This window comes from Salarias fasciatus, chromosome 15 (assembly GCF_902148845.1).
Source record: "Salarias fasciatus chromosome 15, fSalaFa1.1, whole genome shotgun sequence".
Classification (NCBI taxonomy): Eukaryota; Metazoa; Chordata; class Actinopteri; order Blenniiformes; family Blenniidae; genus Salarias; species Salarias fasciatus.
In genome coordinates this window covers 8,843,064-8,857,233 of record NC_043759.1, presented here as the reverse complement: position 1 = coordinate 8,857,233, position 14,170 = coordinate 8,843,064, and the positions used below count along the sequence as shown (strand labels likewise).

At 41.1% G+C, this 14,170-nt stretch overlaps 2 protein-coding genes across 2 annotated transcripts; both read right to left on the bottom strand.

Annotated features, from left to right (window-relative positions):
• Positions 1-842: 842 nt before the first annotated feature.
• On the bottom strand, positions 843-2,786 carry LOC115402227 (SH3 domain-binding glutamic acid-rich-like protein 3). Its single transcript, XM_030110737.1, has 3 exons — positions 2,606-2,786; positions 2,198-2,365; positions 843-1,080 (listed from the first exon to the last, which is right to left on the bottom strand). Exons 1-3 carry the CDS (start codon positions 2,648-2,650, stop codon positions 1,018-1,020), a joined length of 276 nt encoding a protein of 91 aa, XP_029966597.1. The 5' UTR covers positions 2,651-2,786; the 3' UTR covers positions 843-1,017.
• Positions 2,787-3,479: 693 nt separating this feature from the next.
• LOC115402188 (scavenger receptor cysteine-rich type 1 protein M130-like) lies at positions 3,480-13,061 on the bottom strand. The gene is made up of 18 exons (XM_030110678.1): positions 12,939-13,061; positions 12,025-12,133; positions 11,815-11,891; positions 11,516-11,542; positions 11,096-11,407; positions 10,015-10,308; positions 9,603-9,917; positions 9,224-9,514; positions 8,409-8,723; positions 7,965-8,258; positions 7,543-7,851; positions 7,139-7,453; positions 5,735-6,043; positions 5,334-5,627; positions 4,864-5,199; positions 4,657-4,767; positions 4,467-4,551; positions 3,480-4,368 (listed from the first exon to the last, which is right to left on the bottom strand). The coding sequence occupies exons 3-18, from the start codon at positions 11,864-11,866 to the stop codon at positions 4,215-4,217; spliced, it is 3,813 nt and encodes a 1,270-aa protein (XP_029966538.1). The 5' UTR covers positions 11,867-11,891; positions 12,025-12,133; positions 12,939-13,061; the 3' UTR covers positions 3,480-4,214.
• Between the last annotated feature and the right edge of the window lie 1,109 nt (positions 13,062-14,170).

The window sequence follows — 14,170 nt, the reverse complement described above, 5'->3', positions numbered from 1 at the left end:
AAGTCTTAACCCTCAAAAAGGTCAAAAAAGGCCTTTTGAAAAGTGAGGACCGGCAAAAATGTCCTCACTTTGCAAAAATGTCCTCACTCTGTTGGTGAAAAACGAATTTTGGTCCTTACTTTTGGGTATGTACAAGAACACACACACACACACACACACACACACACACACACACACAAGACAAATGAACGAAATAACATTATTACCAAGTAAATGTATTATTTAGTTTCTATATGTTCTACATGCAGTGTTTCCATTCTTTATCCTTGTGAAACTTGAATATTTACCTCTCAGTGGCATATGCTCATATACTGTGGCAAGGCAAGCCAATTTGTTTATAGAGCACCTTTCAAACACAGATAAATGCAATAAAGCAAGGCAATTAAGAAACTTGATCTTAAACAATTGAGACTATGAAAAACATTCATAGAATAGAATAGAATAGAATAGAATAGAATAGAATAGAATAGAAATCCTTTCTTACTCCCTGGTGGAAATTCTTAAGTGATTACAAAAAAATAATTTAAAGTAAAATAAATAACATAAAACTTAAGTAAGATAAGGATGATATAGTTAAATCTATTGTTTATTGGAAAGCCTGAGCAGATAATAGTATTTTAACGCCAGATTTAAAGGAAGTGAGACTCAGTAGTCGTCAGATGCTCAGGAAGTTTGCTTCTGACTCTGAGCAAATCTCAGTAAACCTCTTCCTGAGGACCTCAGGGGTCTGGATGTTTATATTCTACAGGTAAATCTGCGGTGTATTTAGGGCTACTATTTTGAGCAAAGAAACAATCGTGTCCAACGTACAGTTTCAAAGCCCCATCCTTTCAAAGTGAAAATGAAAAACCCGATTCTTCACAGACCCAAATTGGGATTTTTTATTTGAGCAATCAAAACATCTTTCTTCACAGAAATGCAGAAATGAGTAAGAATGCACTCAGTTCTCATTTATGTGGTTGTTCATGCAGTGGGTGTTGTGATGTGATTCGGGTTCCCACAGATCTTGTCATCATATTAGGCTTGGAGGAAGCTCTTCAGCTGCTCGTTGTCAACAGCCGCGTCAAATGCTGCATAGTCCTGAAAGAAACACAAAGGGCGTAGATTAGAAATGATGGTAAGAAGGAGAAAAACAGAGTGAGCTTTACTTTTCTGAGACCTCTGGCAACACATTACATAATAAACTCTATTGCTTGCTCAATCATCTATCCACTATATGAGAATTTAGACAATGTTTTACATTTATAAGTAACATTATTTGACAGCTCACACTCTTTAGAATTGCATACAGATACAATTGGCAAAGCAAAGATGCCTTACAGGAAATGGACATGATGAAGGCTCTTCAGAAGACTTATTGGAGAGAAAATATATCATAGCTCATTGTGGCAAGAATGATTTGATTATAAGTTAATGAGTCTGTATAACCGAGCCACATGGGGATGCAGCAGTTAGCAGGAGAATATGTGGAGCTTGCATGTTCTCCTAGCATGGTTTTTTTTTTTTTTTTTTTGTTCGGTAATGCAGTTACAGGTTTCCCTGCCTTTACAGATTTTATGCAAATCATGTGAGACGCAGAAAATGCTGAACTTGATTGGTTGATTACGATCTATGCACATTTTAAGTGTGAAATGTAAAGAGGATATCAATGTTTTGCAACTGCAATACTTTGATTGTCAAACAGCATCTGAATCTCAAAGTCATGCTACTTTTTTTTAACATTTAAAACAATTTCTAGAGTTGCTGGAGTTGAAAAATACAGTTTTTTTCATTATACTGTTTTCATTCTGAGAAAATTTGTTTGTTTCAAAGTCTCTAAATTAGTGCCACATAAATGATGCTTGTCTGAAAAGATTGTCCCCATATGTACACCACCCAACTCTGCCTTTTCTTTTGGCATCTTCTGCAGTGAAGTGACAAGAAAATAGAGTATCCCAAGTAATCCCAAGAGAGTAGTGTGTATGTGTGTGCGTGCATGTTAAGAGGGTGTGATCTGCGAGTTGATGACTTAAAACAGGTTGCCCATGGGTGTCTACTTCTGTATGCAACGTTGAGCTTCATCCCTGTGTCTACAACTGAGACAAAAACATCTTTCTTACAAGAGAGAAAATAAGCCCATTTGTGATTAATATACCATGATTATTTTCCATAATTTTCCACAGTATCATTTTCTTAAAAAATATTTCGCAAAACTCACACCACAGTAGCTGTCTCCGTTGCATATTTGTGGTGGCAGTGCAGTTTTATCCGAAGCCAACTTCCTCATTTTGTCTTTATCATCAGAGCTCTGAGAAATATCGACCTTTATGTAGTAAATTTTCTGGGAATCCAGGATACTGAAAATGCGATCTTGCTCTTTTCTCATCTAGAAAAAAACCCAAAAACAAAACAGTTGCTGGTTATGAAGAACATGAAACTCAGTTCTCAGTCCTGACAATCATGAAATATTTTGCTCTGAGATTTACATAAGTGCCAACAAAGAGCTGCCAGATTGCAAAGACAAGTTCACAGCAGCAAAGAATTAGCAAATGGTTAATAGTTTTGTAATGTCAGCATTCTGGGTAAAAACTCGGCATGAAGCAAAAGGTGACGCATCAAACTGTACCTTGGTGGAGCCGCTCACGCTGCTGTAATACACGGTCAGTGTCATTTCTGCTATTTCTGAGCTCCAAGAATTATCGAGAGAAACAGTTTGACGGAGGCGCAAAGAGAAGCGGAGACACAGAAAAACCTTCCACTATCTCGACTGCAGGCTTGCAGCTTTACCAGACAAGGTGAGCAGGTTTGGACAGAGCTGAGCTACCTGCACAGACACACCCATGTGTCAGAACGCCATTCCTGTCGGGGCCTGCCTTGGAACTTCACACACATGCACGCATGCACACACGCACGCACGCACGCACACACACACACACACACACACACAAAGATCTCGACAGTCATACTTTAAGCAACAGGTACACTATTTCAGCAGTTACGGTATTTCTTATTGACCCCACAACCAAATGGCAGATGTGGACATGTGGCTGGCCAGGTGTGGCATGAGACATAATCATGTCTGTACTCTTTTTCCGGGATGTGGAACTTCAGAGGTGTGCTCCATTGCATGCAAAGCATTGTGTCTTTGTCAAAGAAAAGTACAGCGCAATTAGTAACAATTTGTTCCATTTATGTGATTAATTCATGTACACAGGCAAACTGGTACACTGTCATTTTTGGATGTTTTAAGTACAGGGTCGAGGGCCTGAAGAGGGACCCACACTGAAGGCCCTCCCAGCAGGGGGCTTCAACCTCAAAGCCATCACTGCCTCTGTGATTTAATCAATGAAATTTCGCCCATGATAACAATCTCATCCGCTTGATCAAAGTTTTGTTTATTTGTAATCAACTTCTGAATGCATGACTTCAGTGTAGTGGATTATTTTTCATTGTGACACATTATCAAGTGAAACCTGGGTCAAATACTGTGAGAGCTGAGGTAAGAAACATATCTTTATTGATCAGGAGTTACATACACCAACAAGAACATAAGATAAAACAAAAACTAACTAAATCAATATCAAGATGATGTACCCATCCTTCAAAATGGTCTTAGAACATTATTTCTAATTATGATTGGCGCACTCTTCTGGAAAAATCAGTTAGTCTAGACAATGAAACACAACAGAACTTTAAATATGAAAAACAAACAGGAAGAAGTGGGGTGCAGCTACAGCAGCACTTCATCACTTCACCAGTTTCTCCGTAGTTCTATTGGTTTAGTCAAAGCTTTGAAGAAATATGAATTAAAAATGTTAAAGGGAATAGAAAGTATCATAAAGAGGACGTACATATCATTAGAGTTCTTAATTACTGGAAATATCTCATAACATACAATACATCTGAATAGAGAAACAGAAAGTCTGTACATTTGCTAATTATTGGTTTGTAAAGACACATGAAATGCAGTCGCCTAGTGTGGTCTGCCCTCCCAAAGACCGATGCAACACCAGCTGAAACGTTACACCAGACTTGTTTCTGCTGATCCGCAATAAAATAACTTCTCACTTTAGCTCTGTGACATGAAAATGTGCATACAGCTTCACAGCATAGTTAGTTTTTTTTTTCTTCTTTCAGGGAAATGCTCTCAGTGCAGCTTTTCAGCCTGGTAGTATACCGCTCTGTATGTTCTGCAAAATCACATCACTGACATTTCTAAATGAGTCATGTTGTTATCAGGAAAAAACGAGAGGTTCGAGCTCGTAGCACACTTTCCCCGCCAGGTTTTCGGACTCTGCCTCAGCTGCATCAGGATCACCAGGCTCCTCTTCAGGTTTGTCTTCGGGGCTGAAGCTAAATGCACGATCATACATGGGGTTGTTGCGGTCCCTAAAGCAGAAAAGGAGAGTAATAAAAGGATTATCTCTCATGGATACAAATAGATGTTTAAATAAGAAATGATAAAGAAAACGCTCCTTATGATCTACCTTAGATCATTCCCTCCGTTGATTCTGTCATCTGTGTCCCGTTTAATTGCTCCTCCGAACCTGTTGCTAAACTGCACCATCACATCTGAGAAGGGAGCAAAAACACCATTAAGACATCAACTCAACACTTTGTTCAACATCAGAGTGGGACACTTAAATATAGTATTTTGTAGTATCCGACGTGTCTTACCAGTACCCTTGAATCTCCTTCTCCAGACGAAGACACCGACGGCCACCAGGACCAGCAACACCACAAACGTTACCACCACGCCAGTGACAGGTGACGAGGAGGAAGACATCGCTGGAAATCAAAGATGATATGAAGTTAGCAAACAAAACAAACAAACAAACAAAAAAACAGCTAAGTATGATAGGATTCTTTGTCTTTGGATCTTACAGATTACGGTGACTTCGAGTGTCTTTGAAGGAGGAGAGCAAAAAGACATGGCGGAGATGTTGACAGCATAGACACAGGTATACAGTCCCTGGTGTTTGTAATCGATTGAGGGGAACTCAAAGAAAGCTGTGTAGAAAAGCATGTGGCCAAATGATGGCTTTGACTCCATGGTGGTTATGTTTGACTTCGTCAGGTAGAAGTAACCTCCAGGGTATCTGGAGTGAGTGGAGCAAGTGACGGAGAAAGTGTTGCCTTTGGTGACTGATACTTTGTCAGGACTGTAGACCACCATCGCATGAGGGGATGTCAGAGCGATGCTGGGTTTCTCCAGTTTCACTGCAGAACAGAGAACCATTTTCAAAAACACAAAGATTTAAAAATATGCATGAATACATGTTGGGATTATATATAATAAAATTTCCAACAATCTCAAATTGTGTAACTGAACAGGAAAATATGGAGTGACTCACCTATGACATCGAGATCAGCAGTGTTTCCTTGAGGATAATTGATGACTTGATTGGCTAACTTCTTTTGATATTCACAGAAGTAGGTGCCCTTTTGGTCGAAGGTCACTGCAGGTAAGGTAAAGGTCGCAGCTTCGTGGTCAGAGAACTTCTCCCTGTTGAAAGACCCCTGGATATTTTTCAGGACGAAGTTCCCCCCTAAGTGTTCTGAGATGACAGCACATGTGATTTCCACTCTGTCACCCCAGTTGACCTCGGTGCTGGGGCTGATGGAGATCTGGGGTTTCTGTAGAGCACCTGAAAAAGGCCATACATTGTCAATAGTTAAGGTTTTGTGACGTCCAACACGTCATCGCTGACGTGTATACAGTCACTCGTGGATTAAAACGGACTCATCCTCTTACCTAAGCAGATGACGCTAGCATCTTCGCCATGGCCGCAGTTATTTTCTCCAAACTGAGGGTGTTGGCAGTGTGCGAGAGCAGACTCCTGGCCCACGCACTCCACATTATCCAGCCATATTGGACCACTGCCTTTGCCAAAATGGGCACTGTGAGGGGCCGCGATGGCGTGACCGCAACCAACCTGCCTGCAGACCACATCGGCATCGCTCATCTCCCACTCGTCGTCACACACGGTTCCCCACTGTCCTTTGTAGAAGATCTCCACTCTGCCAGAACATTCATTTGGGCCGCTGGCCAATCGAATCTGCGCTGCATATGTATGGAAAAGAAAAGTTTAGCACCAATGCAAAACACAGTTCTTGAGACAAGCATTTACTGCTCCACCTTTGTTATGAAACTTTGTTGTTTAAATGCCTTGTCATTAAAATGGGGAGATTCATTTCATAATTTTAAACATCTGATATCATGTGTCTATAACAGTTATGACAGGATATATCATACAATGGAATCTCCATCAAACAATTAAAAAAGTTATTGAAAAACATTGATGAAGATGAGAGACTTATATCGCTCTTCCTAGCATGACTAAATTTGAAATAAGTGTTCTTGAGGAGTAAACGACCTTCTTCCTTGATTGAACCGTAGTCCAACTCCAGAAAACAACTCTGAGCAAAACCGCCTGCTCAGCATCAGCTTCTCTTGGTCTTTAGCCATTTGCTAAGAGAGTTCCATAATCTGTCTCTGATTCGAAGTCTCATAAAACCTCTTGATGCTCATAAAGCAGCCACAAACATGACAAGAGCAATATATTTACTGGCCTCTTTGGGTTTTTTTACATGAACATCACAGGGGTTTTACTTCCTAGCTCCACAGATTTCCTTTTGTTCAGTGAACATTTTGTCCATTTTTCTGTTTCCCCACAGTCGAGGCTCTGGAAAGGATCAAGCCTTTACCCCAGTTTACACAAAAGTCAGTGTTTCATCTTCAGCTTCCTGACTTTAAAGTCTTTTCCTGAATTAAATAAATACCGGCCCCGTCGTTTGATAGGCCTGTTTAAGAGTTGCCTGACCTTCAGTGTCCTCATCATCCAACCTAACAGCCTATCCCAAGATTACTGATACCCGACTCCAGTCAGACGCTCAGCTGGCCATCAGCCCAGACTCTAAAACGTTGGCTGATGGTCGACATTAAGCCCCATCCCATCACCTATTGGACAATTGCCGGTCTTGCATTGACACTTTTAAGCAGTTACTCCTTTCTATTGACTGCCTATTGGATTAAGCAGATTAGACACATATTCTTTGTGTTGATGTGGTTTGCTCAGTATTTCAATTTATTTGCCAAACATAAAACCTAATAGCACGACAATGTTTGACATGTGAGAAAGTGAGAGAATGGCTTTACCTGCACACATAACACCAGCGTCATGTTGATGGGTGCACTTTGACGGTCTGAAACCGTTACGTGAGCACTCCTTCAGAAAAGTCACGTTTCCAAAACAAGATTCACTGGCTTCCACAACAGATCCTGTGCCCTGGCCAAAATGGGCAGAGCCAGTGGCTTCGAAGGCACGTCCACACTCCAGCAGGTCACACACCGACTCAGCTTTACTTAAGGTCCAGTCTGTGTCGCACACTGATTGCCACGCTTCACCGTGGCGTACCTCCACTCTTCCAGAACAGTCATCTCTGCCGTTAGCCAACCGAACCTCCAAGCTTCCTGTGAAGTCAAACGAGTCACCACTGCAGTCATTGCTAAGGTACAAAAATATAACTTGATGTACTCAGTTAAATTGTTTATCTTTTTACCTGTACAGATAACTCCGGCGATTGAGGTGGCGTTGCATGTTCTGTCTCCGAATGGACTTTGGTTACACTGAGCCAGCGTGGATTCCGTTCCACTGCATTCAATTCGGTCAGGCCAGGTGTGACCTGTGCCATGACCGTACTCAACCAGTGTGGTTATCTTGTGGGCCTTTCCACAGCCCATCTGCTGGCACACCACTGTTGCATCAACTATGTCCCAGGATTCACTGCACACAGTTCCCCACTGGCCTTTATCATAAAATTCCACTCTTCCAGCACAATGGGTGGGCCCGGCAGCAAACCTCACATTACCTAAAAGTGACAAATGCTACATCAGTGCAAACACAATTTCCATTTTTATATCTATCTTAGTGACATATATATATGAAAAACAAAACAAAACAAAACAAAAAGCCTGCTCTTACCTGAACATTTGATGGAAACCTCCGAAACGTGGGCCGGCCTGGTGTACTCTCTCAGCGCACACTGTGTGAGAGAGCTCTCCCTGCCGGTACAAGTGATCCTGTAGCCTCTCTGCTGTCCAACTTCACCAAATGACCCCGAGAACTGGACAGGATCCCCACAGTTCATCTCCCTGCAGACCACTGCTGCTTCATTATTTCCCCATTCAATATTGAAAGCAGGGTACCAGTGACCCCCGTGGTTGTACTCCACCCGACCTGAGCATTGGTCTGTTCCATTGATCAATCTTATAGTAGCTAGAAAGTTGAGAGAATAGATACAAAGTTTAAGGTTCTTTTTGAAATCAGCATCTATTCAAGATAAAAATGTATGTGACAGTTTGATACAGTAAAATTCATTCAACCATTTTGTGAAATAGAACAACGGGAGAATCAAAGAGATGATACCTGAACAGATGACACCAGCATCTTCGCCGTGACCACAGTTGTTATCTCCGAAGGCGTTTCGCTGGCAGTGCACGAGGGTTGACTCGTTGCCAAAACAGCGGACATCGTCCATCCAGATGTCTCCGGTGCCTTGACCAAAGAAAGCTCCAGATTTGGCTGTCTGGGCCGTTCCACAGTCCATGGCTCGGCACACTACCTGAGCATCGCTGATGTCCCACTGGTCGTCGCACACCGTTCCCCACGCACCGTCATGGAGAAACTCCACCCGGCCAGAGCAACGGTCAGTGCCGTTAACAAGCCTCAGTGGTGAAATGCCTGAAAATAGGTTCACTCAGGTTAAAAGTGCCTCCAGAGAGCAGAAATCATACAGTGATATTATGAAATTATAGTTGCATATGACATTAACATTTTATCATTTACTCCATATTATATTCATTTGGGGGGAAATCAGGGGACTGATTGATCAAACTCGTTTCAGTTAATTACTTTTAGGTTGGCCTATTCATACAATGTGACATATGTGTAACATATCAATATATCAATTTCATTGCCACCAAGCATTGTGTTTACATTTTTGTAAAAAGGAAAAAAAAACATTACAAGACTTGATTATCTAAAGCTGTAAAGGTAAACATGTAAAGCTCCTCTTTCAGCAACATTTCCCACATTTTTTTAAATGAAATTTCACCAATACACAATTAAGAGTGCATTTTGGCAACTTTTTTTTTTAAAAAAAGAAATCTTGAGAGCTCCTGTTTTGCAATGTATCATGACTTAAAATTTCATAATTATGTTCTCACACTGTTGGGTCTTACCTGCACATGAAACTGAGACACCTTGGCATCTCCCTCTTTGCGCTTCAAGTCCACACTGGCTAATGGAGGTCGAATCAGCAGAGCATCTACTTATAAACCCGGTCAGGTCGCTGTCACCGTAATTGAAACTTTCCTGGTTGTTCTTGGCACTGCCGCATTCGAGTTCTTTACAGATCATTGTCGCCTCTCTTTGGCTCCAGTTGCTATTGCACACTTTTCCCCATGTGCCATTGTGGAACACCTCGAGTCTGCCGGAGCAGCTGTCAGGCCCTTTCATTAACCTGATGTTCTCTGGAGGGCAAACAAAGAAAGAATAATGGACTGCGATTCAACTAAATCCATGCAATCTTTGGAGACAGCAGAGCACGGCATGCGTTACCTGAGCACACGAGTCCAGCGTCTTCATTATGGTCGCAGTCGTGCTGTCCAAAGCCTCGATGCGGGCAGTCCGCAATGGCCTTCTCATGGCCAGTGCATTCGACATCATCCATCCAGACCTGATCTGTGCCCCTGCCAAAGTATGACCTGTACTTGACAGCGAGGGCATTCCCACAGTTCATCTCGCGACATGTGACTGCTGCTTCCTGCATCCCCCACCTATCGTCACAAATAGTCCCCCAGTTGCCGTCGTGGTAGATCTCCACTCGGCCAGAGCACCTATGGGTCCCATTGACAAGTCGCACTGGTTTACTGTCTGCCAGGTTGGAGGGAGGGAAAAAAATCAGATTAAGAGAGTGTTTATTTACCAGGTACACAAGATGTCAGAGTGTGAGTGTGTTTTTCTGGCTTACTTGCACAGATTAACGTCGCGCCAGTACAACTTTCTTTATTGTCTTCCAGAGTGCACTGTGCCAGACTGGTCTCGTTTCCATGGCAGCTGGACTTGACCCCCGTAAGGTCGTGCGTCTGTCCGAAATCTTGTGACACCGGATTAACCAGCGGAGTGCCACAGTTGATTTCCCGGCAAAGCACCCCAGCCGCTTCTCTGCTCCAGTCGGTGCTGCAGGCTTTCCCCCAGTGGCCTTCGTGGTAGAGTTCCACTCTGCCGTTACATCGACCGTCTCCACCGACCAAACGCACAGATTCTGCAAATTAAATGGACAGAAAATGCATTAGTGACAATAACCAGATGTACAAGGACAGGCAACACCATGGATGCTGGTTGCTTCGCCTCACTCTTCTACTCCAATTCTCATTTCTGCGTCCTGACTCTTGATTATTTGTGTTTCACCAAAAGACCAACGATCTGCACAACGCCAAACCTTTATTTACTGGCTCTGCACTTGTTGTACCACTTGGGTAGTATTCTAAATAAATTATTCCAATACGAGTTCTGTCATTTGTAAAACTGCTGCATTCAAAAGTCTGCGTATTTCCCCAAGAACTTGCTATGCTTTGTTTTGACTTGATGTGGAAAGAAAAAAAAGTCCAACTCCTGAACCTTGGACTTTACATTTGCAGCAACACGCTGGCCTTGCTGCAGCGCTGCCAACACAAAGACGACAACAAGCAGTTAACTGACCGTACAGAAACTGGTCATGTGAACACATGAATCATCAATACGGCCAGTTAGGAGAAATGTTGCGTTAGCAGTTTTTTAGCCTAAGATGTACTTCCTAAATTTTTTTGACAGTTCCACATTTTCACAAGAAAAAAACCTTGACATGGAAGTTACAGAGAATTTAGAATGTTTCATTCCCAACTGGTAAACATTCTATGAAATACAGAAAATCCTCCAGCACCACTTACGAATGCTGCTACTGAAAAGCTGCATTGTAAGTTTATAGATATCTCAAATAAACAAGTATGAAACCTTTTTTTTTTTTGAATTGCAAATATGAATGAAGCATAAACATATGTACTAAAACCCACCTGAACAGACGACTCCAGCGTCTTCGTTGTGGTTGCAGTTGCTCATACCCAGGTCTTTGTGCTGGCACTCAAGAATTGAGGATTCATTGCCAACACACTGAACGTCATCCAGCCAAATGCTATTCTTTCCTGGTCCAAAGAAGGCACCTTTTTTGGCCTCGATGACTGTGCCGCAGTTTAACTCTCGACACACCACCTCAGCATTGGAAATGCTCCAGTGGTCGTCGCACACGGTTCCCCACGAGTCCCTGTGGTAAATCTCAACCCTGCCCGAACACCGTGAAGGCCCCACCACCCGAATGGTCGCCGACTCTGCAAACGAAAGGTAAAAGTACGATAGCTTGAAAAGCGTGCGACTCGAAATGAACAAATCTGAGATGAATTTCATAACAAAAGAGCACACAAATTTAAGCCACTGACCTACATGCACCAGCAAGTTCAGCAGATCTGCAGCAGAAAACACAGTCAAAAAGTTGGTCGTGACAATGAAAACAATTCCTTTTACACATAATGCACAGCTACAGTACAAACAGTTGCCAATTTATTACTTTCAATTAACTTTCTTTTGTCAAATTCATCTAAAATTCAAAGTTATTTTGACTCATCTATTCTTATTTGTGACTTAGAGAGTGGCAGTCAAGCCAAGTATGTGGAAATATTTCACTGCACGAGAAGAAGAAATGCTCACAAAAAGAAAACCGAGAGAAAACAAAACTCACCAACTAACAAGTACAAAGCAAAAGGTAGCTTCTTGGAGGAGAGGAGGGTCATATTTGCCTTCAAATGAAGGTAAATGCTGTAAATGCAGAGGAAAATGACCAAAAAACAGAGTTAATCATCACGAAAACATGTGCCTTAGATACAGTTAGTGACAGTTAGTGACAAGTTTTTGATGCCAAAATGCAAAATGCTCATGATTTCTGACGTACCTTTTAGATCCACAAAGTATGAACAGCTCCTGAAACGTCTTTCAAGTTTAAGAAGAAAGCTCGACCATATCTAGAATTTGCAAAAGACGGGAAGTTCCAAGCGTGGATCCTGTAATTGTTACAGATGAAGAGGACTGACTGAACTTGGACAGCAAACTGGACACATGTTGACATTTTGATCAATCATTAAAGGCGGAGGATGAAGGGAGATTTCATTTCGTTTCATCCAAAAGTGATTGACACAAAACACATTTTTGACATGAAAACACAGAATGTTTTTTAAAAAAAAAAAAAGAAATACAAACTTAAGTGAAATAAAGTCATGCATGAGTGAATAATAATTAATGGACTGAAAAAAGTTTCCATTTTGAAATGTCGAGAGTGCAGTGGGAAAAGGATCAAAGTGTAAATTTGATTTCCAGTGTTGAATATACCTGTTTCAGCTCACTGCTGCCATTTCATTTCTAAATAATCTGTATTTTTAAGTATTATTAAACTCCTGTTCCCAAATGCCACACACACACACACACACACACACACACACACACAGACACAGAGCAAATCAGTATGGTGTAATCTATGCAAACAGACCATTTTGTTCCTGCATCTTTGCAACCTTACAAAACCCCCTCATGCTGCTTGGCACGACCTCAATTTTATTTCAACTTTGGAAGTTAACAGCTGTTTGTTCTACTCTGGGTCATTAGAGAACTTTTTCAGCGATCAGATGAAATTGGTTAAAAAATCTTTCTTTCTTTCTTTATTTTTGTCATTCAACTGCAGTACCAAAAAATGAAAACTTTGACACACACAAAATGATTATTAAGTATAAACCACAGATAAACCACTATGAAAGCATCACTGAGGTTATTTACCAACATCCACTCAATTATGAACCAGTACTTTTTTCTTACCTTGAAAATGAAATGATTCAGTAGTTGTTCGTGGGATAATTCTGCGGATAACAATCCACTGAGTTTGTCCTCTTGCAGAAGCCTGACCCTACAGAACCATATTGTCCCATATCTTGTTTTCTCTTTGGGAATTGTGAAATTGTCAGTCCAGAGCAGTTGTATTTGAACAGTTCCTGTCATTGACCAAAACTTTTGCCCCCACCCCTCCACTACCTTGTGTCTTCCTGTTGATAATGTCATGGCAACAAGTTGTTCTTGTAAAGTTAGATGCTTAAGCAAGCGTTAGAAGGATATTGTTACTGAATTAAAAAAAAATGAACAGGACCTTGTTTTTTGCAATTAAATGTTATTGACTGTAGCTGTACACACATATATTACAGGACATTACATGAGTTTTACATTCATTTTAGAACGTTAAAGGGGTTTCATTGCTTTATCGTAAATTCTGCTGGTCATCATTTCATTGTGTTTCTGTCTTCTTTTGTTTTGTGGAACATGCTGATTGTCTTTGAGAAAACTCTCATGGGAACGTGAGGCTCGAACGGTATGCGGAGGCTGTATTTCACACTAAATCATGATATTGCGCAACTTTCTTGTCTATTCAGCATCTTGTATTGCAATATTTGTCCTTCCATTTCCACAATTTGCAATTTTTTTTCTTCACTTGCTTCCAGTTACAGTCACGTTTTGCTCACACGTGCATGCAGACACTAGACTTTTAATCAATTTGAGACTGATTTCGGCTCTTTTTTGGAGTATTTAGTAAAAATTTAGAAACTGTCAATCATCTTGTATATTCAAATTCAGGATTTCTTTGGCTATAGGCCACATCCAAGATTTCAGACTCAATCCTTAAAAACTTGTCTGTTTTTAGAGGACATTATGATCTGTTTCTGTTTATTTTATGTATTTATTTTTTTTACTTTTATCCTAATTCTAATCAGAAGATGAGCCAAACTGACTGACCTCTGTGTCGCAACTTGTCCCAATATAAATGTGAAGAATTGCAAAAAGACTAAAGAAAATGCACATAGAATAGAGTATTCCCTTCTTCTCTGTATCTCACCTCTGTAACTCTATAGCACAAGTACAAAAGTGTTTGTTGAACAGCTTCAGCACCTGGTCACTTCCATCGTGTCCTGATATGATCGAGACCAGACAGTTTGACAGTAAAAGGTTAGCAGTACACACAAAGTACCCAAACAACTAGAAAAAAAAGAGAACTATTTTAC